Source organism: Lonchura striata, chromosome 17 (assembly GCF_046129695.1).
Source record: "Lonchura striata isolate bLonStr1 chromosome 17, bLonStr1.mat, whole genome shotgun sequence".
NCBI lineage: Eukaryota > Metazoa > Chordata > Aves > Passeriformes > Estrildidae > Lonchura > Lonchura striata.
In genome coordinates this window covers 14,370,840-14,384,648 of record NC_134619.1, presented here as the reverse complement: position 1 = coordinate 14,384,648, position 13,809 = coordinate 14,370,840, and the positions used below count along the sequence as shown (strand labels likewise).

The window sequence follows — 13,809 nt, the reverse complement described above, 5'->3', positions numbered from 1 at the left end:
CCACAGAGCAGGCAGCACTGTGTCCATACCTGTTTTTGGAGTGGGTGCAGTGTTGTGTGCAACATCTGCAGAGAGCCAAGGCTCCAGCCTGAGCCCTGTGTCCTTACCTGAGGGTGCTGGGATCTCTCATTCCTGCTCCACAGCTGTGCAGGCTGTGCCAGAGCCCTGCCAGGTCAGCCACAGGCAGGAAATGAGGGTGCTGTGGTGGATGGGAGGTGACTGTGGTTGAGTGTAGATGCTGATGCAGAGTACCGCAAGTCACACAGTCCTCTTACAGCTCAGCTCCCTGCACTGACACTGTGCCCTCTGCACTGACAGGCTCAAGCTCGCTGCCACCGTATTGGGCAAAGCAAGGCCGTGAAGGTCTATCGCCTCATCACCAGGAACTCCTATGAGCGGGAGATGTTTGACAAGGCCAGCCTGAAGCTGGGCCTGGATAAAGCTGTGCTGCAGGACATCAACCGCAAGGGCAGCACCAATGGGGTAGGTTGGCTGCTGGAGCAGGGCCGGGTGGGAGCCTCTGCAGGAGATCTCTCTTCCTCCCCCTGCAAGTCACTGCCAGGTCAGAGCAGGGACTGGGCAGGCTTTGAGGAAGGAGAGCCCAGTCCCACACACTTGCGCTGCTGCTCTTTGGGCTGCCAGGCTGTTCCTGCACTGCCATGGGGATAGGGGATATGTGATGCTGTGTCTGGAGTGGCATTTCTTGACAGTCCCTCAGAAAGAGTTTTGAAGTGACCTCTTTGCTTTGGCAGCAGCAAGTCTGGGTTGGCTTAGAGCCCTTTCTCCTGAAGCAGAGGGAGGAGCCTTCTCCTGTTGTGCAGTGGTCATGGTTGCTGGCCAGGTTGGTGATGCCCCTGTGCTTTGAGCAGGTTCAGCAGCTCTCCAAGATGGAGGTGGAGGACCTGCTGCGGAAGGGTGCCTATGGCGCACTCATGGATGAGGAGGATGAGGGGTCAAAGTTCTGTGAGGAAGACATTGATCAGATCCTCCAGCGCAGGACACAGACCATCACAATCCAGTCTGAAGGAAAGGGCTCCACATTTGCAAAGGTATGCTGTGCTCCAGTGGGAGGGAAGGGGGATTTTCTTTGGGGGTGGAGGAAGGAGAACATGCAGGGCAGTAGTGGTCAGCCAGCCTCCTACCTGTGTGTGGACACCTGTCCAACCTCTTACTTGTGTATGGAGACATGTCCACGTGGAGGCCAAGCTCTGCTGTCTCAGTGTGCCAAGTGAGACCTTGGCTATGCTGGGGCTGGTGTGGTCTCCTGTCTCTCTGGTGGTCAGCAGAGCATTGAGGAGTAGCCACCAGCCTGGCAGGTGATAGAAGGCTGCCTAGGAAGGTTCAGCCATGAGGTCTGGCTCTCCATAGGGACCCCAGGATAATGGCAGGACCCAGCTGCTGGGCTGCAGGGTGCCTGAAGCCAGGTGCTGCTGTGCCATGTGGAAGCTGAGTGCTGTGGGGCCTGACAAAACCCCCAGACAGAGCCTGAGGAGCCAGCTCTGTGGTATGCTCTGGCTGGTGCCTGCTGGGGCCACTAAGGGCTCTCCTCCTCTTGCACAACCCAGCCTTCATTTACAGTGGGTCAGGCATGACTGCAGAACAGAGGGTTTCAGCTCCGTTAGGCAAACAGAGAGCCCTCTGGCACATAGCAGCTTAGGGTGTAACATCCCACAACAGCAAGATTGTGCATTCAGACTGGCATGTGGGGGATCTCTGTATGGAAGAAAGCACACCTGGATGGTGGGTTGCACCCTGTTCACTCCTCTTCTTTCTCTCCTAGGCCAGCTTTGTAGCATCAGGAAACAGAACAGACATTTCCTTAGATGACCCCAACTTCTGGCAAAAGTGGGCCAAGATAGCAGAGCTCGATACAGATGCCAAGAATGAAAAGGTAGGATGCAGTTTGTGCCCAACAGCTGATCTGGCACCATGGGGCCTGGTGTCCAAGTGGGAGCTGCATGCTTCCTCTAGCTTCCTGAAGAGGTTTCTGTTTGGCATCAAGAATTACTGCAAGGGAAGACTGACCCACAAATGCTGGCTAAAGCCCTGATTTATTTAGCCACATATTGGTCTGTCTCCCTGATCTTTTGGGGTACTCAGTCTGTACTCCTAGCTACTCCCAACAATCTCACGCTCTGCTTGAGAGCATTGTCCAAATGCTTCTTGAGCTCTGGCAGTCTTGGAGCTGAGCCCATTCCCTGGGGAGCCTGTTGAATGCCTGACCACCTTCTGGGAGAAGAACCTTTTCCTGATGCAGCTCCAGTCATTCCCATGAGTTCTGTCCCTGGTCCCAGAGCACAGCGATTCGAGCTGCCCCTCTGCTCTCTTTCCTGAGGGCTGACTGGTACCTCTGTCTGTCAGGAGGTAGGATGGGACAGATGGAGTCCCAATACTCTGCTGGCCCTGCTGAGGTGATGGGCTTGGCTGCAGCTCAGGTCTCTCTTCCCAGCTCCTTCACCAGGCACAGGGTGCTGCCAGTGGCTCCAGTGCAGCCCCATGCTGTACGAGATGGTTTTAGACAGCAGCAGGAGAAAGGTCCTGCAACTCTGCAGAGCTCACTGTTCAAGCTGGAGCAATGGGGGAGAAAGAGAGAGAGAGAGAGAGAGAGAGAGAGAGAGAGAGAGAGAGAGAGAGAGAGAGAGAGAGAGAGAGAGAGAGAGGGAGAGAGAGTGTGTGCATGCGTGCGCACGCGCGTGTGTGTGTGTGTGTGTGTGTGTCCCGTGTACCTGAAATCCAGGCAGATTTACATTACATTAGTTCATTCAGCAGGAAAGTGTAAGGATAGGGGAGCAGGTCCATGCTATTTAATTTAATATTGCTCCCTCTTGCACCTTCTTGGAAGCCACTTTTCCTTTTCCAGCCCACCTGTCCCCCTGACACAGAGATTACACTGCCTTCAGTGCAGCACTTGGCACAGGCAATGCAGAGAGGGCCATGAGTGGCTCAGAGCTGAGTCAGCTTCTGGCAGTCAGCAGTTTGGACACAGAGAGGCAGGCTGAATTTTGTGCTGGTCAGGAGTTGTCACTTGTGTAGGCAGAACTGCACACAGGTAATTTGAAGCAGGTATCCTAGTGGGAAGGTGATAGTCAGCCACTGGACTGGCAAGCCAGGAGCCAGAGGCTGAACAGAGCCCAGGAGACAGGGGCCAGAAGAGCACATATAGGTGTTTCTGCCTGTACCTGAGAGTGCTGTCTGCTCTGTCCATCATAGGAGAGCCTGGTCATTGACAGACCCCGGGTGCGGAAGCAAACCAAACATTACAACTCCTTCGAAGAGGACGAGCTGATGGAGTTCTCTGAGCTGGACAGTGACTCGGATGAGCGACCCACACGCTCGCGGCGCTTGAACGAGAAGACGCGGCGATACCTGCGGGCTGAGTGCTTCCGTGTGGAGAAGAACCTGCTCATATTTGGGTGAGTCTCACCCGTGTGAGAGCACAGCCACAGCCTCCAGCTGCCCCAGTGCCCACATGCACTCACTGGCTGCACCAGCCACTTACTGTCGGTCCTGCTTGCTGTGTTGTCTCCTTCCAGCAGTGACCTCGCTGGTGGGACCTGGGCTCTAAGTGAATGTTTGGGATGGAAGAAGAATTAGCAGGACAAAGCTGGCAGTTGGCACTTCCAGAGTCTGCTCCTGCCTCTTCCCTGTTCAGTCCTGCAAACCTCTCTCCCTCTCTCCTCCTGTAATGTGTGGGCAAAACATCCCTGTCTGGGGGATCTGGCAGGGCTGTGCCCTCGCAGGAGCTCCTGGAAAGAGGTTCCAGCAAGGTCTCTAACTGCACAGGAGTGTTTACTCTGTGTTCCTGCTGTTTCAGCTGGGGACGCTGGAAAGATATCCTGACCCATGGGCGGTTCAAGTGGCACCTGAATGAGAAGGACATGGAGATGATTTGTCGGGCCTTGCTGGTGTATTGCGTCAAACACTACAAAGGGGATGACAAGATCAAGAGTTTTATCTGGGATCTCATCACGCCGACAAAGGATGGCCAGAATCAGGCTCTGCAGAATCACTCAGGTATTGCGTGTTCTCTCTGCCATTGTATCTGTACCTGTTGCTCTGTGCCAGCCTGCAGGACTGTGGCTGCAGAATTCAAAGCAGAACTGATGGAAGCAGTCTGCAAGTGTTTGTGCTTCAGTACTGCAATTTCAGTACTGAAAAAGGGGCTTCCGTGGAGCTGACCTCCATACTGACTCTCAGAGCCAGCAGCAGGGGCTGGCTGAGTGAGCAAGGCTGTTCTCTGGCTTTCAATGCAGAAGAGCCTTGTGGTGGGAGCAGAAGTGCTGCTAAGTCTTTTCTGGCCTGTGAATACTGTCATGGTTCTCCTGTACAGGGAGATGCTGGGCAGTGAGCTCATGAACACCAGTGACTGTATGAACATGTTGAGTTTGATAGGGATGAGAGTGCTGATTCCTCTCAGGGCATGGGCATGCCTCAGGCTGCTCCTCAGGGCCTCAGAAGGTGCAGCATGGACATGGTACAGGACCCTGCCTCTGCCTCTGGGCAACATGGACAGCTGTGGGGTGCAGCTGAGCATCCATCTCACAGCAAGGCTGTGGGTTTGATCCCCATATGAGCCATTCTCTTAAGAGTTGGACTCAATGATCCATATGGATCCCTTTCAACTCAGAATATTCTGTGATTTTGTGATTTCCCTTTTTTTTTCTCCTTTTGTTTCCCCTCACCATGGTGTTTGTCCCAGACATACGGGTCTGCAGTCCCTGCCCTGATGGGTGGAGGTGCAGTGTTGGTTTGTCCTGAGACTTACACAATGCATAAGTGCTCCCCAGTTGATGTTGCCTTCTCTTACTCTGTGTAGCAGCACCCTTGTCCTAGGCCTGGTTGTGCTCTCTACTGAGAGGCAGTATGTCTGAGGTTCACATGTCAGATCACAGATCTGTTGGCTAGAGGTGTCTGTATTCTGTAGTGTAGGAGCTCCCAGCATATCCTTAGCTTCAGACAGGTCACCCAGAGGCTTCCCAGCCCTGCTCTCTCTCTGGCTCTAGCTCTGCCCCAGTGATGGACACTGCAGATTGGCCTCCCCACCTGCAAGCACAGTGGCCGCTCTCTGTAGGCTTCCCTGGGCCTGGGGCAGCCACAGAGCCCACCCTGTGAATGAGGCAGCCACAGGGCCTTTGTCTTCATCTGTGAACACAGAGTGGCTGCTGGCTCCTTGCATCTGGGCTTGTGGCCTGGGACATGTGGTCACTGCCTGCTGTGCCAGAGGGCTCTGGCTGACCTTGCAGCACAATGCCTGCATCCTGTGGCTCTCAGGACAGGAGAATGGGGCTCAGAGTCTGAGCCCAGCAGCCATGTGCTGCTTGTACTTGTTCTGTACTTGTGATCTGTGGCACAAGGTGAGTAATGAGGGGGCTGGAACTCTCCAGACTTCCTTTGACATAATGGAGCTGGGCTGAAACCTGGGACTTCTGTTCCCAGATGGTGGAGCACAGGGAAGGCTGTTCTGAAGTGGTGATGCTGCTGAGCGCCAAGTGCATCATAACTGGTGCTTAAAATCCAACATCATAATTTACTTCTGCTTGGAAGTGTCCAACTAGCTTTTGCAGTGTGTCCAAGGATGGTCCAAGTCCAAAGATGTGGCTTTTGTTGTCTGCCATAAGTTATTCCAGTCACCTCCTGCAATGGGAGTCATTTTGGCATTGCTGCTTCCTGCTCTTGCCACACAGTCCTGCCCTGAGAGCAGTTGGGAGTGGGCTTGAGAGTCCTGTGGGAAGTAGAACAAGAGTCAGAAGCAAATAAACTGCTATGAGTCAACTTGATTTAGATAATGCCAAGTAACAAACAAGCCACGGTTTCAGCAGATGGTCAGGATTGCCTTAGTGCAAGAGCATTGACTGTTGACCAGCAAAGTGACCAGGAGCTTCTCCATCAACTCTTTGGGATGGCCTTTCCCACCTGTTTAACCTCCGTGTTGTCTGGGCCAGAGGAGCAACGACATCTCAGCCTGACGTTGGAAGATGGAGAAGAGCAGAAGCAGAGCAGCGAGAACAGAGCAGTGCTCCTTCCTCAGTCAGGAAAGCCTTCAGCAGTAACTGCTGTGGCTCCCCAGGCAGCCTCAGGTGCCACTTGTGTCTGCAGAGAGCTGACCGGGCAAGTCGTGCCCCATCCGTGATGTGCAGAAAGGAACAACAACCTTAAGGCCTTGCTAGGGCATCCTGGAGCTCTCCTCAATCCGACATCCATGTGATCACAGGGGGGAGCACAGCACCCAAACAGCCCAACTCAGAGCTCTGCTCTGATCTAGCACCATCCTACCTTTCATCCTGGAACAAGCTAATCTGCTGAGGAAGCAGCATTTGCTCAGAGTTCATCAGGCCAGTTTGGTGCTGGGGACAAGAGGCCTGGTGCCTATGCAGGCCTCCAGCAGCCAGCTGGGCCACAGGCCTTGTCCTGTCTTGAAGCTGCAAGTCTTTATGCAGGAATTGAGGACATAGTGACGCTTTCTTTTTTTCACTGGTGCCACAAGACCAGACAGATGGAATAAGACTGCCCAGGCATCCTTTCCCCTTCATGTTTGCAGCTCCTACCTCAAGAGCAGCTGCCCAGGGAGGCAGCTTATCCCTCTTTGGAGATTCCAAAGAACAGTGACCCCACCAGGAGTTGTTTCCATGTTCTGCTGTGAACTCACACCTTATTTCAAGGTTGTATTGTGTTTAATTTTCATCTCCAGCCACTGGATCTCATTTTATCTTTGTCAAACATATGGGACTGTGTTCTGTTTCCAATGAGTACCTTAGCACCCTTGCAGTGATCCAATTCCCCCCAGCCCTGCTCCAGACACACGGTACAAGAAACAGCCCTTACAGATCAGATCAGCAGGTCTGCTGCTCTTTGATCATTTGGGAGCTTCTTGTTTGAACTCTTATCCAAATAACTGTCTTACTCTTGACCCAAATAACTGTCCCCATAGAGTGACCTTTAGAGGTATCTGTAGTGTCTAAGATAAGTGTTCAAGGGCTATGCCCAGGACCAAGGTCCCTTCCAGGCTTCATCCCTTCTGTGTGATATTTTTACACATCGAGGGACCATATTATCATTTGGTCTCAGCATTGCACTGAGAACACACAGCAGTTCAATTTTTGTGGTGATTCCCAAATTTTTCACAGAGATGGACTCTCCCATACTCTGCATTTGCCCCATGCACTTCCTGTCCTTGGCTCTCCAGGCTGCAGCTGGGAGCTCTGCCTGGGCTCTTCCAGCTCCTGGCTCTGCTGCCCCACCTGGCCTCCAGCACCAGAGGTGCCTGGGGGCAGTGCCTGGCCATGCCTGTGGTGCTCACTGGCTGCCACTCACTGTTACAGGCTTGTCAGCACCGGTGCCCAGAGGCAGGAAGGGGAAGAAGACAAAGAACCAGATGCTGCTTCCTGAGATAAAGAACGCAGACTGGCTTGCCACCTGCAACCCCGAGGTGGTGCTCCATGATGACAGCTACAAGAAGCACCTCAAACAACACTGCAATAAGTGAGTCATAGAATCATGGAGTGGTTTGGGTTGGAAAGAGCCTTAAGGAACATCTTATATATTACTCTGGCCAAGGGCAGAAATACCTGAACTGATTCCAGGTTGCTCCAAGCACTGTTCAGTCTGTCCTTGAACAGGGATGGGGCAGCCACGGCTTCTCTGGCAACCTGTGCCAGGGCCTCACCACCTTCGGAGTGAAGAATTTCTTCCTAACATCTAATCTAAGTCTCTCCTCTTCTAGTTTAAAACCCCTTTTAGTTTAATTCCCCCTTGCAGGAGCCCACATTGGCTCATGGAAACAGTGGGCTGAGGGCCTTTAGTGTTGGGAAGGTGGGAGTGAGCTGTGAAGGGCTCACAGCCCACAAGGATCACCATACTCCCACTGCTGGACCACCCTTATTCCTCTCCAGCTCATGGAAGCCATGTCCTGAACAGCAGCCCTCTGGCCAGCGGGTCACAGGGCTGAGCAGCGTGGCATGACACTGCATAGTCACTGCCCACCCTGCTTTATGGAAGTGGCTCCTTTCATGCGGGAAAACACGGTGTCGAGCAGGTTTCGCTGGCTTTTCTGACCTCTCTGCCCTGGGACAGGGTTCTGCTGCGGGTGCGAATGCTCTACTACCTGAAGGCTGAAGTACTGGGAGAGGCTGCGGATAAAGCCTTTGAGGGCACCCCTGCCAGGTAGGGACCTAATGGTGAACCCCTGCAAGGCTTCTTGGCCTTGAGAGCTGCCACAGGTATCTGATCCAGCCACATCTGGGCTCTCTGCAGCTCCAGATGAATCAGACCCCAGGTCTTCCTCAGGCAAAGCTTCACCCTCAGGCAGCCACCCTGCCCGTGCAGAGACTGCAGCCAGGGCAGCCCTACTGAGGCAACTCTGAGTCTGTAGCACCAGCCTGGGGGCGGTGGGGACTTACAGGGACACCCTGAAGGAAAATGATTCTGTATGCTGCTTGACAAATGGGCCTTTATCCAAAGTGGGAGTCCACAGAGACTGCTCCCAGTCTCAGGGCCAGGCCTCAGAGCAGAGCATGCCCCATCGCTGTGGCCTGCAGTCCCTCCCAGCAATGGGAACAGTGGGACCCACAGGCTCTATAATGGCACTGAGCCTGCAGTCTGCCAGCTCTTGGCCTTTCTGCAAAGACTCAGCTCTCAGTGCTTCTCAGAGAAGCATGATATGCTGATCTTAAAAGCTTAATTTCCCCAAGGAAGGCTGCTGCCTTCCTCAGCACAATTCCATTCAGCAGCAATGTATGTGGGGAGATGGTGTTCTTTTGTGGTTGGTAGGTGTGAAGTGTTTTACCCCTAGAGATTCTGTTCGGGTCAGACGGGATCTTCAATCCTCTGAAGAGGACCTGGGTGGGGAGGGTGGAGAGAGGCTGGAGGCACCCACTGCCCTGTAGAAAGAGGAGCAGGAGGGCAGCAGGTTGTGATGGAACCAAAGATCCAGCTCTTTGACCCCAGGAAGAGGTGTACCCTGTCATGATGGGGCCCCATGCCAGTGTTCATTAGCTGTCCCCAAACCAGCAAGCGATGGCTCCTGCCTCCCCCTGTCCCTTCTGAGCAGTGCTCAGTGTCCCTCAGTGTCTGCTGAGGGTGGGAGAGGGGTGTTCATACCGTGTCTGCCACAGGGAGCTGGATGTGCTGCTGCCAGACATTGATTATGTGGAGATCCCAGTGGACTGGTGGAATGCCGAAGCCGATAAATCCCTGCTCATCGGCGTCTTCAAGCACGGTGTGTACCCAGCTGTCTGGTGGGTGCTGGTGTGTGGGGGAATGAGGACCTCTGGTGCTGGATGGGATGTCATGTCAGTGCAAGAGGCAGAGCCATGGCCACACTCCACAGCCACACAGGGCCAGGACAGCTCTCCCCATGTGCCAGCAGCATGTTTGGGTGGGGAACAGGCACCCCATGGTGCCCAGGGTGGCCGTGCCAGATCTCGTGGTAGACTCTGGTTTGCCAGGAGCAGTGTGCAGCTGCTGTGTGAGGGCAAGGAGAAAGGCACAGGTCTTTTCTTGGCCTTGTCATGGAATCCCGGTGCAGCTTCCAGGAGCGCAAGGCTGTTTGCCCCAGCTGCACCCTGTGTGGTGTCCTTGCTGCTGCTGGGTGTGATGGGAAGGCTGACCTTTCGCTTTGCCTGCTGCCCAGGGGCTGCAGAGCAATTAGCAGCTTTGGGAAAGTGTTGTGAATTTCTGGAAGTGAGAATTACTCTCTTGGTAGCACAGAGGGAGTGAGAGTCAGATGGGGAGTCAGGTGGGGAGCTCAGTCAGGAGTGCCAGGAGTAGGAGGCTTTTGTGAACCAGGCTCAAGCCTTGCTCTGTGCTGTCTGTCTGTCCTGGGTGTGGCAGGTTATGAGCGGTACAACGCCATGCGGGCAGACCCAGCGCTGTGTTTCCTGGAGAAGGTGGGCATGCCAGATGAGAAGCTGCTCTCTGCCGAGCAGGGCGTCAGCGATGGGGCACAGGATGCTGCTGAAAGGTGAGCAGGGGATGGAGCCGAGCTCTCAGAGCAACCTGGCTCTCTCCTGGGGCAGTGCGGTGGAGGGAGGGAGCAGGCTGTGCTTCGGAGTGCAGAGCTGGGGGCAGAAGGGAGCTGGTCCCCAGTATGAGGTGGAGAGATGGCATGAGCACCAATTCTTTGCTTCTTGGTCCTGAGAACTGGCACAGCCACAGGGGACTGCCACTACCAGGGACTGTTAATTCTCTCACCTAGGGGCATCATGGAGAAAGAAGAGAACAGTGGAGAAAAGCTGGAGGGGCTGTCAAAACGGGAGGTGAGTGGGATTCATATTGTTAGATACATATCTGATGCTGCCCAGCCTGCCCTGCAATGTAGGCTTGACTCCATAAGCTCTGCTGCGTGGCAGTAGAGTAGTCTGTGGGTGCAGGGGGTTCTGTGTGGGGTTGAGCCCTCTCTAATAGTTTCCTTTTGCAGGACATCGTGGCTGCTGGGGTGGGTGAAACCAGTGAGAAGCGGGACGAGCCAGCGGCAGGTGAGGCCATGTCTCCTGCAGTGTGGTCCATGGCTTCCCAGGATCTGATGTGGCACAGCTGAGCCTGAGTGCTACTCCAGGCATTGTCTGGTGGGAGGAACACATTGCTGGGCTGGAGGGACATGCTGCTCTGTGTTAGTGGGTGAGACAGCTCAACCTGGGCAGGGACCCTCATGCACAGACTCACAGGTGACCTATGGATAGGCCCTGTGGCAGGGCAGACAGGGTTCCGAGTGATCCCAGCCAAAGCTACCCAGGATAACTGGAAGCCATTAGTCTGATCTTCTCCATACAGTTGCCTGCATGAGATGAGCACGTGAGGTCTCTGCAGTGGGCAGTGTTGGCACATGCCATGGGGTGGCTGGCCCCACTGCTGAGCAGGGAGCTGCAGTTTTCTCCCATGTATGGCCTGGCCTGGAGCCATCATCCCTACCCTGATCTCAGCCTCTGGACTCTCTCTCTCTGAAGGAAGCTAAGACATGGTGAGGCTGTGAACCAGCAGGGTCACATGGCCCCCTACTGATGACTGTGATCACTCATGCTCCCCATGGAAGGCAGAAGGTGGGAGGAAGCTCTTTGAGCTTGCCAGAGGATGTGGGAACCTGTGGTTTTGTGTGTGTGCTAAATACTAATGTCCTTGCTGATGTTTGAAGCCCAGGATGGCTCTGACTCAGACAGATCCTGCTGGCCTGTCTCCTCTGCTCTCACGGCCAGACTGCGGCGCCTTGTCACTGTCTACCAGCGCTGCAACCGCAAGGAGCTGCCTCCCCGCGCCGAGATGCTGGTGCCCGGTAACCATGGCTACTGGCTGCAGGATGAGATGTTCAGGAGAGCCTCTGAGATGGACTTGATGAACAAAGAAATGCAGAAAAGGTAATGCAGCAGCAAAGGAGCCTTTACAAAGCTGATTTAGCCCACTTGAATTGCTTGACCCCCAGAACTGACCCGGGTAAATGTCACCAGAGCTGTCTGTGCTGCCAGCTGTAGGGCATTGAGTCACTTGGGTCCTTGCTGGGCAGGGAACATGCTCTGAGCCATGGGAGCCTTGCTGCTCCAGCAGCCAGCCCAGCTGGGAAGCAGCCTCCACTGCAAACTGGAGTGTGTGGGTAGCGGGTGGTGAAACTGAAAGGACACGAGGGGACAGCTTTTCAAGGTCAAGTCAGCCTCAGACGAGGAGAGTTGTGTCCCTGAGACACACTGTGGATGAGGGTGACAGATGAGCACTGTCACAGTCTGTGACAGTGCCCTTCCAACCTTTGTAGCTCTCACATCACTGGCTTTGCCTCCTGCTCATGGCCTCTGGAGCGCAGTGGTGACATACCCTGATTGCATTGTGCTCCTATTTCATTTATGTCCCAGGAAGTGGGAGGGGGTTGGGACTGTCCCAGCACTCTGAGTGGCTCTCTGCAGCCAGTGGGAGGGTGTGCACAGGGTGATGCTGCTGCCGTTGCTGCCAGTATCCCATGCCACCCCAGGATTGGGACTCTCTGTGGTCACCAGCCCTCAATGGCTTTGCTTTCTGTGAACTTGTCCCTGCAGCAGGACCCCACATGACCACATGGCATGTGTGTTGCCTTGTGCTCTGTTCTTGGCCTCCTTGTGTAGAAGCTGCTCCAGCCACCTTCCCTTTCCTCTTTTTCTGGACTTCTTCTAGTTGTACCATCCCCTCTTCGAGGTGGGGGCATCAATAGTTGTGCTTTGGACATCACAGCAGCCTGTTACCTCCTGCTCCTTAATTCTCTGGGCTTTTTGTAGGGGAGATTGCCTTACAGGAGTTTTCCACTAGCCTTTAATCTGAGGCCTTTTGTAAAATTCACCATTGAGCTCCTTGATTTGGATCATTAATATATTTATTAATTAACTTTCTTCTTGTTCTCATTTTTGAAATGAAACATGACTGCAGCCCCTGGGAACAGGGATGGCAATGCTGGCCCAGGTGTATTTGGGCAGTTGGAGAGTGCTGTGGGTGTTGTCACCCTGTCTCCTTTCCTTTGACATGTCTCAGCTACTTGCTGGTGCTGGCTCAGAGCTGCAATTCAGAGGCTGAGATTTGACTGGCAGCTTTCTTCAGGCCTCAGTGCACTACTTTTTCTGCCTTTGCCCTGCTGTGTGCACCCAAGTCTGTTCTCTGTGTCTGTTTCTCTGGGATCTGCCTGGGCCAGTATTTGCCCAGGATACTTCACCATCTGTGTCCTTTGAGTGGTCACCACAAGGTGAAAGCTCAGAGGGTCCAAGCCAGCGTGAAAGTTGTGTTTTAAGAGTGTTGTGACTGAACTCCTCCTTCACCACTGCTGCTCTCCTCTGCTAGGAAGGTGGTGACCCTCAGGAGTCCACAGGAGTCAGTAAGGTGGGTGGTGTTTGTTACTAGGATCCTTACAGCAGCAAGCCCCAGTCTCAATTTCCCTTTGGGAGGGGCTGGATGAGAACTATGTCTGCATATCTTTCTTTTGTAATTCCTGGTACAGAGAATTGACTTTTCTATGGAAGTCAAACAACTTAATATGGCAGGAGGGGACTAGATGGGATAGATTTTTGCCTCCCTGTTGGCAGCACAGCCCAGAGCTGCACTCAGGGATTTATCAAAGCAACCAGAGGGTTTTTTCAGGAATTAGTTGAGTGCTAGAGGACCTGTGGCCTCTGCTCCTCCTCCCTGTGCACCAGAGGGCAGAGCATTTTGTGCTGTGGTGGTCTTCCCAGTGTGCTCCTCCTGACACCTCCCTCAAAACTGTTGGTCAGTAACTAGACAGTGCTCTCTGAGCCTCTCTGCCTGGTGCACGTCTCAGTGGTGCTCCCATCTCCTCTCTGCTCTGCAGGTGGACCAGGAGGGAGCAGGCAGACTTCTACCGCACTGTCTCCTCCTTTGGGATTATCTACGACCAAGAGAAAAAAATCTTTGACTGGGCCCAGTTCCGAGCCATCTCGCGACTGGAGAAGAAGACAGATGAGAGCCTGGAGAAGTATTTCTACAGCTTTGTGGCCATGTGCAAGAATGTCTGTGGTCTCCCTTTATGGAAAGAGGATGGTGAGTGGAAATTGCATGGCCTATGGAGGGGTACTGGTAGGTCATGTAGAAGAGATCCCACTGCTCTCGTGGAGCAGGAGAGCAAGGGAGGAGCTTCAGAGACGGTTGGAAGCAGGGGGACAGTTGGCAGACCATGGGCTTGCAGCAGTCATGCATTTCTGACTGCCTTGTCCCCACCACATAGTGCCTCCCTGGCACAGTGGGAGGCTAGAGCAGACCTGTGGACTCCTGCCCTTGCTCTCACAAACCTCTTGGAATTCTCACAGGAAACCACAACCAGTTTTATCCAAGAGAGCAACCTCTGTATACAAGAGA

At 53.9% G+C, this 13,809-nt stretch overlaps 1 protein-coding gene across 10 annotated transcripts in view; it reads left to right on the top strand.

Annotated features, from left to right (window-relative positions):
• Positions 1–13,809, top strand: part of CHD6 (chromodomain helicase DNA binding protein 6) — a 100,879-nt gene that overhangs the window by 73,041 nt on the left and 14,029 nt on the right. For all 10 annotated transcript variants that reach the window (XM_077787056.1, XM_077787051.1, XM_077787057.1 and 7 more), the window contains 13 exons: positions 319–483; positions 870–1,049; positions 1,781–1,891; positions 3,211–3,413; positions 3,815–4,014; positions 7,320–7,479; positions 8,071–8,160; positions 9,111–9,214; positions 9,829–9,958; positions 10,193–10,253; positions 10,415–10,472; positions 11,126–11,345; positions 13,286–13,494. In XM_077787056.1, the coding sequence (XP_077643182.1) occupies positions 319–483; positions 870–1,049; positions 1,781–1,891; positions 3,211–3,413; positions 3,815–4,014; positions 7,320–7,479; positions 8,071–8,160; positions 9,111–9,214; positions 9,829–9,958; positions 10,193–10,253; positions 10,415–10,472; positions 11,126–11,345; positions 13,286–13,494 (1,891 nt within the window). The remainder of the gene's footprint in view (positions 1–318; positions 484–869; positions 1,050–1,780; positions 1,892–3,210; positions 3,414–3,814; positions 4,015–7,319; positions 7,480–8,070; positions 8,161–9,110; positions 9,215–9,828; positions 9,959–10,192; positions 10,254–10,414; positions 10,473–11,125; positions 11,346–13,285; positions 13,495–13,809) is intronic.